The sequence below is a fragment of the Balaenoptera physalus genome (assembly GCF_965194825.1).
Source record: "Balaenoptera physalus genome assembly, chromosome: 6".
NCBI classification, from domain to species: Eukaryota; Metazoa; Chordata; class Mammalia; order Artiodactyla; family Balaenopteridae; genus Balaenoptera; species Balaenoptera physalus.
This window is the reverse complement of record NC_138885.1, coordinates 56,482,924-56,497,612: the sequence shown is the minus strand read 5'-3', so window position 1 is coordinate 56,497,612 and position 14,689 is coordinate 56,482,924. Positions and strand designations below refer to the sequence as shown.

Sequence of the window (14,689 nt, the reverse complement as noted above, 5' to 3'; positions counted from 1 at the left end):
AAGATCCTACTTTTACATACCATCAATTACTTCCATCAGTTGTGTGACTACTGGGACTCTTATTTACAAGTGGCATGAATAACAATTCAAACTTAGAAAAAATTAGTTATGCAAAGGAATAGATCTGTCTTAAGAAAAGACTGGAGACAGGGGTTCACACAATGCTAGCATCAGGTTTTCAAAGACCAGATTCTTTCTTTCTTGGCTCAGCTTTTCTCTCCCCTGAATGATGACTTTAGTACTTTAATGCCTCATTTTGCTGAAATACACCCTCAAGTTCCTTCCTAAGAAAGGATATCTGGGGTGTAAGCTTTCTGAGTTTTCATACATCTGAAACTATCTTTATTTTGTCCTCATATTTGACTCCTATCTTGACTAAGTAGATTCTAGCATGACAAGCATTTTCTCTCAGAACTTTAAAAACATTATACCTTTGTTCTGCAGCATCTAGTTGGCAGATGGTAAATTTGTTGTCAGTCTATATCTTGCTTCTTTTGCAGGCAAATTTTTCTCTCTGGAAGAATTTAGAATTTTCTTTTTGTAATTAATATTTTAGAAGTTCACAGTTATATGTCTTTGTATGAGTTTTTTCTCATATTTTGCCCTGGGCATTTTGTAGGCCCAGAAGATGTATTTTCTTCTTCATCTTTGGGAAATTCTCTTGCCTTCATTCTATAATAATACTTTTCCCTCTGCTTTCTTTGACATTTCTTTCTCAAACTCCTACTAATTGGATGTTGGACTTTCTGAGTTTATATTCTATGTGTCTTACCTTTTTCATCATATTATCCATCTTCGTCTTTCTGTTCTGAGAGATTTCTTCAATTTCATTTCCCAAAACCTATATCGATTTTTAAAAATTTGGCAGTCGTATTTTCAATATGTAAGAGTTTTTTTTAATATTACTTTATCATAACCTGTTGTCTAAATTGTGGCAATATCTTATTGAATCACAGTGAGGATACTAATTCAAGCTTTTTAATTTTTTTTTAAATTTTACCTTTATTGGGGGTATAATTGACAAGTAAAATTGCAAGATATTTAAGGTATAAATCGTGGTGATATACATATACATTATGAAAGGAACCCCCCCTTGAGTTAATTAATACATTCATCACCTCACATTTTTTGTAAGAATATTTAAGTTCTTCTCTCTTAGCAACTTTTGTTTGTACAATACAGTGTTATCAACTGTAATCACCATGCTTTACATTAGATCCTCAGACCTTATTCAGCTTATAGCTGAAAGTTTGTACCCTTTACCAAGCTCCCCCTATTTCCCCCAGCAACCACTTTTCTGCTCTGTGTTTATGAGTTTGACATTATTTTTAAGATTTTATATGTAAATGTTAACATGACATATTTGTCTTTCTTTGTCTAGTTTATTTCACCTCGCATAATGCCTCCCAGATCCATCCATGTTGTTACAAATGGCAGGATCCCTTCTTTCTCATGGTTGAATAATATTCCATTGTATATGTATACCAGAATTCCTTATCCTCTCATCTATTGATGGACACTTAGGTTGTTTCCATATTTTGGCTATTGTGAATAATGCTGCAATGAACATGGGAGTGCAGATATCTCTTTGATATCCTGTCTTCACTTCCTTTGGATATGAGCCAGAAATGGGATCGCTGAATTCAAGCTTTTTTAAAGGTTGTCCTCTGTTCTCATAATTATCTTCCTGGTCATTTTTTTCTATTTTTCTTGAGTGTCTTTTTTTTTTTTTTCCTACTTGTCCTTCTTAGTGTCTTTACTTTTCTTTCATGTTTTAAGGTTTGGATTCTTCTTTTTTTAAAAAAAAATATTATCCTTGTTTACTGATTCTTGGTTTTTGTAGCAGACATAAGAATGAGGGAAGAATGGAGAGACCCTGGTATGCAGGTGGGGCTTGTCAGCTGGTGGGTTTTGTTTAAGGATAAGAGGTCAGGAAGCCCTTGAGCTGGAGGACTGAATTTACTTTGTTGCACTGACTCCCAGCTGGCTCCTCTGGTACTCCACAACAGTAGTTTAATATCTCTTAAAATTTAATCTTTTGTTTTTTGCCTGGGGTAAATGCTCAGCTGCAGATTGTTTTGCATCCAGAGATGAAGAGTCCGTATATGGATATCTAACTAGCCTCCTTTTGTCCAGCACCATTTCTCTCTCCTACCCTCAGTGGTAAATGCCATTTCAATTCTGGAACTGTTCCATGCAAGTTTCTTTCTAGATGTGTCCCAGGGAGTTGCTATTTCTGCTCTGCTTTATCCACTGGTGATACTCTCTCCATCTCTCCATTGTTACATGCCTTATCCTTTTCTTCCTTTTGCAATCAGTTTAATGGTGTTTCAGAAGGCAAAGAAATTGATGTACATGTTCATTCTACCAGTTTGATCTGGGAATCTCTCCAACTCTTTTATAAAGAGTTTAGAATGTGAGTCAGTGTATTTCTTCCCCCTCCACAAGTATTGCCATAATTTGAGGTAAATTAAGTTCCCAGATATACATCTCAAATGACTCCCTTGCCTCTCACTGTTTTGACAACTATTTATATCTCTAGGTACCTTCACTTCTTTCCTCCTCCTCAGTCACTACTTCTGTATCCACACCCTAGACCTTGTCAGCACTTTGAACTGAAATCTTAAACTGAAACCTGCTCCTTTCTGGGAACAACTTCTTTACTTCCTATTCTATCACTGGCCTCATCAAGATATCCAGCTTATTAGCCCATCTAATATCTTCCTCCTGCTTTACCTCCTCCTAGATCCAGTCTCGATTACACATCCCATCACTATACCTATATATACCCTCCTGGCAGAAACTTAAACATGGGCCAATCAAATCGTGTTATAGAATAAGACTGTTTGGGTTCATGTGCCATTGCTACTGCCCACATCGCTCATGAACACATAGTCGTAAGCTATATGACTGTGAGGGAGTTACTTAAATTTTCTGTGCGTCCATGTCCTTATGTTTCAAATGAAGATCATAGTGGTACTAATGTTCTGAAGATGAAATGAGAGAGTACAGGTACCGTGCTTAGAAAAAGGTCAGGATTAATAAAAGTGTTCAATAAACATTAGCTATTAGTAGTAATATTCTCTACTCTAAAATACTAGTGAAATAGCAGTGTCTTTAATAAGTTTTATCAAAGTATATAAAACGCTTACACATTCCATTTAAACTATTTAATATGATCAAGCCTATTGATTAACTACTTCTAAGGAAATGTAATATTTGCCTTTTTATTTTTTATTTTTTTATATTTATTTATTTTATTTTATTTATTTTGGCTGTGTTGGGTCTTCATTGCTGTGTGCAGGCTTTCTCTAGTTGCGGTGAAGGGGGGCTACTCTTCGTTGTGGTGCGCAGGCTTCTTATTGTGGTGGCTTCTCTTGTTGCAAAGCACAGGCTCTAGGCACACAGGCTTCAGTAGTTGCAGCACACGGACTCAGTAGTTGCAGCTTGCGGGCTCTAGAGCGCAGGCTCAGTAGTCGTGGCACACAGGCTTAGTTGCTCCACTGCTTATGGGATCTTCCTGGACCAGGTCTCGAGCCCATGTCCCCTGCATTGGCAGGCGGATTCTTAACAAGTGCGCCACCAGGGAAGTCCAATATTTGCATTTTTAAACTGCATCAAAACACCCAAAGAAACAGGTTGTTTCCCTGCTGTTTCTTTTCTAATCCAACTTGACTGTTAACTCTCTGGGCCACTAAGGAGAACTTGCGCTAATTATTAGAGGATAATAAACCACTGGCATCTAATTATAACATCTATTAAGAAAGTAGGTATCAATTACAAACTAGGAGGCATGTTGCTTCATATTCTCCCTCTTGTAACAACTGGGGTTTTAGAAAACAGATCAGATTCAAAAGTAGTTTAAGCTGTATCGTTTTTCATTGATGCTGTTATGTCACGTCTTCCAGATCTACAACTATGCGATAGTTACTATGAGCTTTGACAATCTTAGCTCTTCTTTTTATTATTATTAGTAGTAGTTATTTTATTTATTTATTTAGATTGTGCCAGGTCTTAGTTGCGGGTCGTGCGGTCCTCAGTTGTGGCATGCGAACTCTTAGTTGCAGCATGCATGTGGGATCTAGTTCCCTGACCAGGGATCGAACCAGCATCCCTTGCATTGGAAGGCAGATTCTTAACCACTGCGCCACCAGGGAAGTCCCAATCTTAGCTTTTCTTAGCTTAGGTCTCAAATATCTTTGATGTTGGGTATTCTGATGAATCCCTTAATTTAAACAAGTCCCTGGAGGAAGACCTTCTAACCCCAGGTACTATATAACTACTGCTCTGATTATTAGACCTCAATTTTAATAAAACTCTAACCAAGTTAACATTTTGGACACAGTCCCTGCAAAGTAAGACTGTGGTCTTTTGAGTCATGTGTAACAATGTCCTCTGAAGATGTGAGGATTATGCATATTTTAGCTGTAATTATTTTACCATCACCCCCTTAAGATGTCTTTCAAAAGAAAATCAATGAGATGTTAATTAAAATTTTTATTTATTTATTTTTAAAAACATATTTATTACTTTGGAATCAGCTTCAGGAATTATCACAGAGAAGCAATATAACATAGTAACATTGGTTCCTGTTGGAATCTTGGGCAAGTTACCTAATTTTTCAGGGCTCCATTTCGTAATCATTAAAATGAGTTTTGGTATGAGTTAAATGAAATGTATTAAAGCACTTTGTATAAAACAGTTGACAGGAAATTTTTACCAAATCTGAGGAATCAAATGGGCAGGCATGGCCTTCTTTGGAGCAAATTTTTATTTTAGAGTATCACTCAACCTTAAATAATCTATTTTAGCTTTTGGTTAATGAATGCATGTCTCTTTCTTTATCTCCCTACCCCCAATTAAAAACACAACATCCTTATTTATGCTTTCAGCATCATCTTAACCTTCACACTGTAGGAATATATAGCTGAACGTATTTTCTGGGAAAACATCTAAATCAAAATCATTTTTGGCAGACACACAGTGGCTATTACTAAATAGTTCTAGAAAGCTCTCTTAGCAAGCTAAGGAATTATGTTATAGTTAACTTACCCAGTGGGCTTACTAAAATGCAATCATATTCTAAATTAAGCCTTATAAGGTCCATCTCTGGAAAAAGCTCACTTGAGCCACTACTATCCTAATTCTTGCTCTTAATTGTTTACAGGCCAAAGTCATACTTTCTATTTTTGCAGCAATGAATAGATCCAGAGTTGCTTTCTGAGAAAAGTCCCAGTCTTGGCAAAAATAGGACTTGAATTAAGAATCACAAACATGAGCCATGTTTACTTTCTGTCTCTCCTCTGAGTCCGTGCAGCAGTCAACAAACCCAGAAAAGTAAGTTATTTTCTACTAAGCACAAACTTAGCTTCAGGCTCATTCTCAGCAAGAGCTCCAGAGAGGGAAAAGAATCAGATACGTAAGGACTTACTTGCCAAGCTTGTAGAAGAATGTAAGCTTCCTGAAGATGCAGACTGTGGCTTATTCATATTTGTTTTCCCAACAAAAATGTTGACTAGATATTAACTAACTGTATAAAATAAGAATAGTAGTCAGTTTCCTCAATGTTTAAAAAATGTTAGTATAAGCATTTTCATTTTGACTCTAAAAGGAGAAAAAGTCATCGAAGATGTTATAGTATTAAAAGAATCTAAATTTTTTTGTGGGAGTACTTGTTTGGATGAAAATTAGAGCACTTACACATTATCTCAAAGGGATGGACATTTGCAGTTCTGTTATAAGCAATGTATCCCTAACTCATGGAATCAGATGGAAAAAACCTTGACATCTTTATTTCTGCAGTCAGTCTCATTTTTCTTGAAATCATTCAAACCAGTCAGAATTTTCCAGAAGCTGCAGTTTGAATCACCCAACCATCCAAGGAAAAAACAAACAAAACTAAAGAAATGTGTTTTAGACTAGAATTTTCCTTCTCACTAACAGTTTCAATTTAAATTTCTCCCTCTTAAAGCACCCTGATTTCTCCTTAGATCCAGTCAAAATGATTTTCTTGCCGACACCTACACTTGACTGCAGTCCTAAGTGGTACTCAAACCAGTCGCACGTCAGTGCATTTTTAATTGCTAAAGCCAAGAGCAACCATTTTAATCACGCCCTAATCATGTATTATAGTCAGTTTCTCTTCAAGATGTAAAGTCGTGGGAATAACTCACTAAAAAGTACTTGTGGACTTTGGGGCTTTGGCAGGCTGGGACAGAACTTCTGAGAACACGTTGTATGAATTTTCCAAAGAAGGCAATCAATCCAAGAGGACCCACATGGGAGCAGCTGACTTGGGACCTGGCTGGTGGCTTTTATCTTGGATTTGAGGATCTCACGATCACACGGAGATGCCTACAAGCATATAGCATAATTTGGATGTTTATCTTAATGATTGCTTCAGTTTGTAAAGAGCTGGCCCCATCAACTGGAAAGGATGGAGGGGCTCCTCTCCAACTCAGGGTGGTCACATCTCTCTGCCAGTAAGTGCTTAATGACTCATTTTCCTCAACAGAATTTTCATAAGGCTGGAATTCAGGGAGGGATGTCTGGAGAATGTCTAAGAGGAAGTTCATAAGCCACCGTCCTGCTCTGTGCTGGAGAAAGCCTCCCATGGTAATCAGACCAGTTGAATAAAGCAAACAGCAAAAGATTTCAGGAACATTTCCTCATTACTTTTCATGAAAAATCCATGAAAGCTCACCATGAAGTTTGTTTTAGTCAGGTTGAGACCATGACAAATGTCCAAAGAAGAAAACCATTAGTGGAAGAACTAAAAGACAGTAGGTTAACAACTGTATTTATGTGGAACAACAGAATCTATCCAAATGAATTGCATTGAACCAGCCAATATACTCCAAGAAACTGGTGTGTGTGTGTGTGTGTGTGTGTGTGTGTGTGTGTGTGTTTTAATTCAGACTACCATTTTACTGATGTCAAGTTGACCGATTGCTTTGGATTTATGTAAATTTAGCCAAAATGAAATTGTACATACAACTTACTTCTCTTTTCAAATGCTTTTTTATTTATTTTAAAGGCTTTATAATTACTAACTGTTCTCCTCTCTCAGAAGCTATTCTGAGAGGGAAGCAAAAATATCACTTTTGCAAAGCCATTTTCATTCTTTCAAAGGTCTGCTGGTAAATTATTCTTACTGATCTTTCCATCTTTCTGGCCTGTGCATACACACCTAACCCATCCTAAATTTCACCAGATGGCATTTTATTTCTTTAAAGTAAAGCAGTCGTGGGTTTAGACAGTTGAATTTTTAAACTTCTGTATTTACTGAAAGTGCATATGGTGCTATATGGACAAAGAAATTGTGCTGAAAGAAAAACATTTCTGTCTGCAGTACCTCATAATCTCCCAGAGGAAGAAAAGAAATTGCAATAATGTGGTGTCTTTCTCACAAAATCTTATGTGACTTTAATTTTCTTCCTCTGCTAAAAATGAGATATATGTGTACGGTGCACACCTGGAATTTATATTATTTTAAATTCTTCTTTTGGTTGCAAATAGAAAGGTTATCCAAAACCCAATGACTTGCCAATGTGATCTGTAAGTGATTTCTAGAAGAAAATGAAACAAAAACCTAAACTTGTAAAAAATAATTAAAAAAAAAACACTTCCGTGTGGCAACGTAAGCAGATGTTGGTGTAGAATTTACAAGGATGAGAAGGCTATAAAACCTCCCTTGAGCCACTCACAGTTCATTTCAAGGCCAAGAACGCCCCCAAAATCTGTTTCTGATTTTACAGAAATCTTTTGAAATTTGGCACGGTATTCAAAAGTCTGTGGAAAGAAAAAAAACCCTTGCCCTAGCTTCGGCTTCCAACTACGAAGACAGACTTACTTCTTTCAACGGTTTTCACAGATCCGGTGACCCACGCTCTGAAGTCAGAATTAGCTAACTTTCAAAAACATCTGGAAAAAATGAAGGTTAGTATATGCAGCCTCAGATACTTGCTAAAAGCATGGGGGCTGGCTGAATTGAGCGCGATCAGAGTTTTCTATCGTATAGAAGGTGAGGATTTGTACATAAGTATGTACTTCCTGGAGTGGGCTGGGATTGGGAAATTTGTTCTAAATATACTGTAGAAACATTTCTCCTTGCAGAGCTGGAAGAATTCCAGCAATTATAGCCAGATCAGTGGAAGACAATCAAAAGCTTTATGGGGAGGGAGAAAGAGGATTTAGGTGTAAACAAAAGCTTGCCAATTCTACTATTTAGCAGAAACCATTTATATGTCTAATTTTCTTTATTTTATGTAGACATGGTTAAAAATTGTACTTGGAGTTGCCACTTCTGCTGTGCTTGCCTTATTGGTGATGTGCATTGTCTTACGTCCTTCAAGAGGTAAGAATTTTCTCTAATTTGCTCTGTCTGCCTAGAATAGTTCGGAAAATGCACTAGTGCTTGGTCACAAGTGATCGAACATTTCCTAAGTGCTTATTTTCCAAAGTAAATCTGTTATTTCTAAGAAGACTTAGAAGCTCCCAGATATGTTGTTGAACAACCAGAAATACTGAGGAATTTAAGGCTTGGGTAGGAAGAGGTTTCCAGTATTATTTCAGCAATAGAAAAACCTGAGTGCTCTTCTATATCACCCCTACATCTCTGCAAAGTATGTGCTAAATTCCAAGCTTTGACAGGCCTTTAGAGACAATATTTTTAACTAACATTGCTTTCGTTATTGGATTGCCTCATGGAAAGTAAAGATGAGTAAGAATGGAAAAGTTAAAACAGAACCTATGGAAATTTTTATTATGAGTCTTTCCAAAAATTTAGGGAGGCAGTCAAGAATAGAGATCTCGAGAATAGCTGCATAGAAAAAGTGAAATTGTTGTTCTAGATGCAGTAGCCAAGAAAATCAAGTTAGAAGACTAAATATTATTAAGCAAGTGTTATGTTTAGTTATAAATTTATCTTTTTTAGAAAAGCTTAGATTAAGATTGATCTCACTTTGCTAAAACTTGGGAGACTGATGTTGGGGGCTAGTTTGGATTTAAATTAAGACTCTGTCTATAAATATTTCAGTGATATTAGAGAAATAGATTTTTACGAAACTCTGAAAAGAAGCTCAAGTTCTAAAACAGGAAAAATGTACAATAATAACAGGTCTTCTGCCTTGGGGTCTAGGGAAAGGAAAAAAGTTTGTACCAGCAAATATTAAAATCTTATGATAACTAAAGTGGAAAATATCTTTGGTTAAAAGCTAACTGACAGTAAAGGAAGATCAATGACCAGCCTTTAGCTAAAGAAAGTATGATTCCTGAATGATTTGTTGCTTTAAAAAATGAAATATAGACAAATATTTTGAAAAATTCAAAATGCTCATGGGATTTTCACAGAATTACAAAATGAAGAGGTTAACCAATAAAATGAAGGCAATGTTTTCATATCTTCAGTGTTGATTTTCAGTCCTCATTCCTCTCTGCTAGCACAAGATTATTCTGAGGCTGTTGAGACAGACTGAGTTCATATTTTTTATATTTTTTCAAGTTAAATTTATTTTCAGACTGGTGTCTTTCCTCGTTTGGGGACCATATTTTCCTCACACCAGCAATTGTCAGGTAGTGAATTAGTTCCTATTGACACTCTGGATGTTAATACATTCAAAATTAGTTCCTGAATTTTAAAGAAAACCCCCCAATACTTGAAATGGACACTTTGCTCCATCAGAAACAAATGTTCTGAGAACAAAAGTGTGTGGATTTTATGGTGAGCCTGCACCTTGTCTACAGGCAAGGATGGGTTGCATTTGCACTTTGGAGTTAGAGTCATAATTTCCAATAAGAAATATACTACAGATATAGTATATAAGTATACACACTCATAGATATTTGTCTAATTATATATAATCCCAATGCTTACCCTCTCCCCAAGTTTAACATAGATATATGTTATAATCTACATATATTTTAAAAGTCCTATGTTCTTTATAAGCTGGTTTTCTGTTTCAACCAACGGGAGATTCTCAGAGCAAAGTAATTTTCAGATAGAGTGAAATAATCAGTTTAAGCTTCAGATGAAATTTTATTTATTTATTTATTTATTATAAGTTTTTTTGAAGTAATTTAATATTTATTTATTTACTTATTTAAGGCTGCATCGGGTTTTCTTCGCTGCGCGTGGGCTTTCTCTGGTTGAAGCGAGCGGGGGTTACTCTTCCTTGTGGTGCGAGGGCTTCTCATTGCGGTGGCTTCTCTTGTTGCGGAGCACGGGCTCTAGGCACGCGGGCTTCAGTATTTGTGGCTCGCGGGCTCTAGAGCGCAGGCTCAGTAATTGTGGCTCACGGGCCTAGGTGCTCCGCGGCATGTGGGATCTTCCCGGACCAGGGATCGAACCCGTGTCCCCTACATTGGCAGGCAGATTCTCAACCACTGCACCGCCAGGGAAGTCCCAGATGAAATTTTAGTACTCTTTCAGCAACAGAAAATCATAAAAAAGCTGAGAACTATTTTTTTCCATAATACCATTCCTTTTCTATTCTAAATTTGCTGAAGAACTTATCAGAATGTCACTTAAGTAAATTGTACAGGGGACTATTCATTTATCTACTTTCCTGAGCAGGACCAGGGTTGAAACTCTTCTTGCCTCGAGTCAGTGGTCCAGGCAGCCGTGATGTGAAGTGTGCCCTGATGACTTCCCTCTTTTCTCCTCACACCCTGCTCCTCAGCCATCCCCAGTGTGGAACTTCAGGTCCAGTTCTCAGTCTCACATCTGCCCAGTGGCTGGTGAGGGAGGATCTGAGGTGGCAAGGCAGGAGAAGGGAAGGAGAAAGGGGAAGGAAGAATGGAAAATTCAGAGCCAAATAAGCTTCTCTTTAGCCTTCTTTTCACACTTCATCAGAAATCCGATTACCTCACATTTGCCTTAAGTGCCCTCGTATTCCTAACCCAGGATTCATGTGCTAGCGTAAGAACAGTCTTCCTTTGAGAAACTTAAAGACCCCCTTATGAAACACTCATTCATTTATTGATATATCAACAAATGAAGTCCCACTAGTTAGTCCCACTCAACTAATTGAGTTCCACCTGCCCATCATTGTGCTAGTTGGGGAAACAACGGTACTGCAATCTAGACTGTCCTCTGAAAGCATGGTAAGAACCCAGTATTGATGCTCAGTCATCACCACCAATATGAGATCAGGAGTTCACTTAGACCACTGGCTCACTTAAACCACTGAGTCTAAGTGAAAGAAGAAGAGAGAAGGGCTTTTCCAAGGAGGGAGCAGGTCCCAGGAACACCAATCTCTGGATCAAAAGAGCTTTGGAGGCATTAGGCAGGATTTTAGGAACAAATAGGGCAATGGAATGGTGAAATGAGAACGATTCGTTTAGCTCACTCACATAATAATAAAAATAACAGACAACTTTGTTTGGAACTGCCAAGTTTTCCCATTTTTATTTTCACCAAATGTGAAACACATATGTTTCCACCCCTTAGACCCAGGCCGTCCTCCTTGGCCTCAGCCTACTCCTTCAACCGATTCCCTTTCTCTTCTCCTAGCTCTATTTTTTCTCTTGAGATTCTTCTTCCCAACCATCACTCCTCTTCCTGTGTAAAGATGCAACCAAACCAAGAGTGGAAACTAAGCTCCTCACCTTTTCCTCATTTTCGCCAACCCCAAGGATAAACACAGGACTTTTTGTTTCAAGAGGTATACAGAGGTGACAAAACAAAAACCAAACAAACAAAAAGCTAGAATTGGAAGGTAACAGAAGCTACAGAATTTTGCAAGTAAATTCTATATGGCCTTGCTTCATGATTTATAGTTTCTGAATTCCTGGACCTTTGTGAAAGGAATTCTGGGAGCTATCTGTGCTTTTCTTGATTTCTACTGAGTATAGAGTTCCCTACATGGTGATAAGCAAGCACTCAATAAAGCAAGCACTCAATAAACACTAACAATTTTTTTCTAAGATTTCTAACATTTTGTAGCAGCTTAATAAATGGTAGCTACCATTTTATTGTGCTCTCCATCCTAGCACACAAAGATGGCAACTAGGCCTTCTGTGTGATGTATTTTGATTTCAACAATGCTCTTCTTAAGTCTGAGAGTAAAGAGTACTTATCCCTGGGCAGCATCCCTGTTCCTATCCCCCACCTCCTTGGATCAAAAACAAATATTTTTTCAGAAATTTTGTGTGCAAGGCCCTCATAAAGGATACTGGCAGCTCTGAGGCAAAAGCAAGATTGAAGAAAGGAAGAGATATGATAAAGGAAGCTGAGGTGGGTGAGGGTGCAGAATAAGACTGAGTGAGAGAGAAAGAAGAGGGAGATTATGTAGTGTGGAGAAATCCAAGTTCTCCTGGGCAGAGCCTCTAGTACCTGCTGTGAAAGGAGAACCATCGTTAGCCTAGCCTCAGATCTCCCTGAAGTCCTCCTGTCTACCTTTGCACACTTTTTCTTTTATTGTTTTTTGTTGTTGTTGTTGGTGGTGGTGGTGGTTTTGGCCTGCAGTGTTTTACACAAATTTGTATTAGTTGTCAACTTTTTAAAATCAGAAGATTTCACATAAAAATGTACACTTTTGGCTTCTTTTTAAATATTAGATCTGGCAACATTGGGCCCAAGGTAATAGTCGGCTGAGAAGCAGTTGTCTTTAGATTGACAATGAATTCTCCAGTTTGCTACATACCCCACTAGAAAATAGAAAACAGACAATACTTTCTATTTCATTTACACAAGGTACCATATTCACTTACAACATCTGCTTGACTCCTATAAACACTTGGATTTTTAATCTTTGGACTGAAGAAGCTATAGTGTTCTTCCTGAGATTAAAAATAGCTATCTACTAAATATGAAAAAACAGGGATGAGCATCCCTAGTTATCCATATCCACAATGCCCAGTCCACTGTACTCCTGGATACTTTGGTTATTTGTTCAACAAATTATTTATTGAGCACCTTCTAAATACCAGGCACAGGTATAAGGCATGAATGACAAGGTCTCTGGCCTTAGGAAAGGACAGTCTGATAATAAACAAGTAAATAAGTGAATTAATAGAGTATTTCACATTCGTAAACGTGCTACAGAAAACAACTGGAGTGGAGGCTGTGTTAGACATCTAGGGCTGCCATGACAAAATATCACAGACTGGGTGGCTTAAACAACAGAAATTTATATTCTCACAGTTCTGGAGGCTGGAAGTCCAAGATCAAGGTATAGTCAGGTTTAGTTTTTCTGGAGGCTTCTCTCCTTGGCTTGTAGATGGCTGCCTTCTTGTTTTGTCCTCATATGGCTTTTCCTCTGTGCATGTGCACTCCTGGTGTCTCTTCCTCTTCCAATAAGGGCACCACCAGTTCTATCAGAGTAGGGCTCCACCATTATGGTCTTATGTAATCTTAATTACCTTGTTAAAGGACCTATCTGCAAATACAGTTCCATTGACGGTTAGAGCTTCAATTTATGTATTTTGGGGGGACACAATTCAGTTCATAACAGAATTGGTCAAGGAAGGCTTCTCTGAGATGATATTTGAGCCAAGACCTTAAGGACGGAAGGACGCAAGCTGGGGGCTAGACCCTCAATGCAGAGGGAAAAGAAGATACAAAGGCTCTGAAGCAGGAAAGTATATTTGGGAAGTTCAGGGAATCAGAAGGAGATTGATAGCTGTGAGGCCAAAATTATGTAAACAAATGAACACAGGAAAATACATATATACATATGTACTTAAGACTGTACACACATATATAAAATTTATAGTGATTGCTTACTTAGGTAAGTAATACCTTACATAATTTATTTCAGAAGATATCTGAAGTCACAGATGATTTAGACAGAATATAAATCAATATTTTATAAGAATAAATATCATTTAGAATGTCTATATTTTAGGCAGAAACCATTGTTATTATTATTATCATTATTGTTACTATTACTACTATTGTAACCTCAACAATCACTTTTTATAAAATAAGATATTTGTGAGACCAAATTATCATCAAAGGAGATGTGAATATGTTTTTAAGGCTTAAAATTTTCCCAGTATCAACATTCAGAACTGTGAAACAGAGTCCCTAAAATATCTTAAGAGTTTTAAGCTTATTTATTCACTGTTCTTTTGGAGGAAATATGGGGAAGTCTAAAGTGCTGAGGAAAAGTTTCAGAAAGTTCATGGACATAACAGAGCTTTTGAGTTGAGTGTAAACACATCGACCTTGCAGATTATATTTCTCTACTTTGCACTTGGATTTTAAAATCACAGATGATGAATCTTGGGAAATTCTTTGAGTTTTGTCAAATTCTAAATAATTTAGAAAATAATCCAAGTCTTTGGATGACTCCCATTATGCAGAGGAGTTTACCTGTCTCTGATTTCCAAAGCGAATTGTTACAACTTACACAAGAATATCTAGTCATATATAGACCTTGAGAAAAACATGTTCTAAAGCTCAAATAGGGGAGGTAGAATCAAGGCTAAAGGTTCTTAAGAACCAGAGACAGTCAAACTGAGCCTTAAAATCTAGCAACATGTTAGGCATAAATTAAAATAATATTTCCATGGGATAATCAATACTAATCAGTCTTTTACTTACTTATTGGTTATTATATAGAGAGCAAAGAATTTATTTTTCATTTCAGTATCCTTGTGAATTAACAAAAATTATGTAGTAAAAAGAAAATAATTTACAATCTTTATTAAACTTTATTCCTGTTAATAATAAAAAAAATAGGGT

At 37.0% G+C, this 14,689-nt stretch overlaps 1 protein-coding gene across 5 annotated transcripts in view; it reads left to right on the top strand.

Moving 5' to 3' along the window:
• FAP (fibroblast activation protein alpha) overlaps positions 1 to 14,689 on the top strand; it is a 78,444-nt gene continuing 63,755 nt past the window's right edge. The window contains exons 1-3 of one of the 5 annotated variants that reach the window (XM_082464990.1): positions 1 to 6,782; positions 7,874 to 7,938; positions 8,272 to 8,356. In XM_082464990.1, the coding sequence (XP_082321116.1) occupies positions 6,692 to 6,782; positions 7,874 to 7,938; positions 8,272 to 8,356 (241 nt within the window). In that variant the 5' untranslated portion in view covers positions 1 to 6,691. Of the gene's footprint in view, positions 6,783 to 6,875; positions 8,024 to 8,271; positions 8,357 to 14,689 lie in introns of those variants that run through there. The other 4 variants (XR_014264629.1, XR_014264628.1, XM_082464988.1 and 1 more) reach the window with 4 other exon arrangements.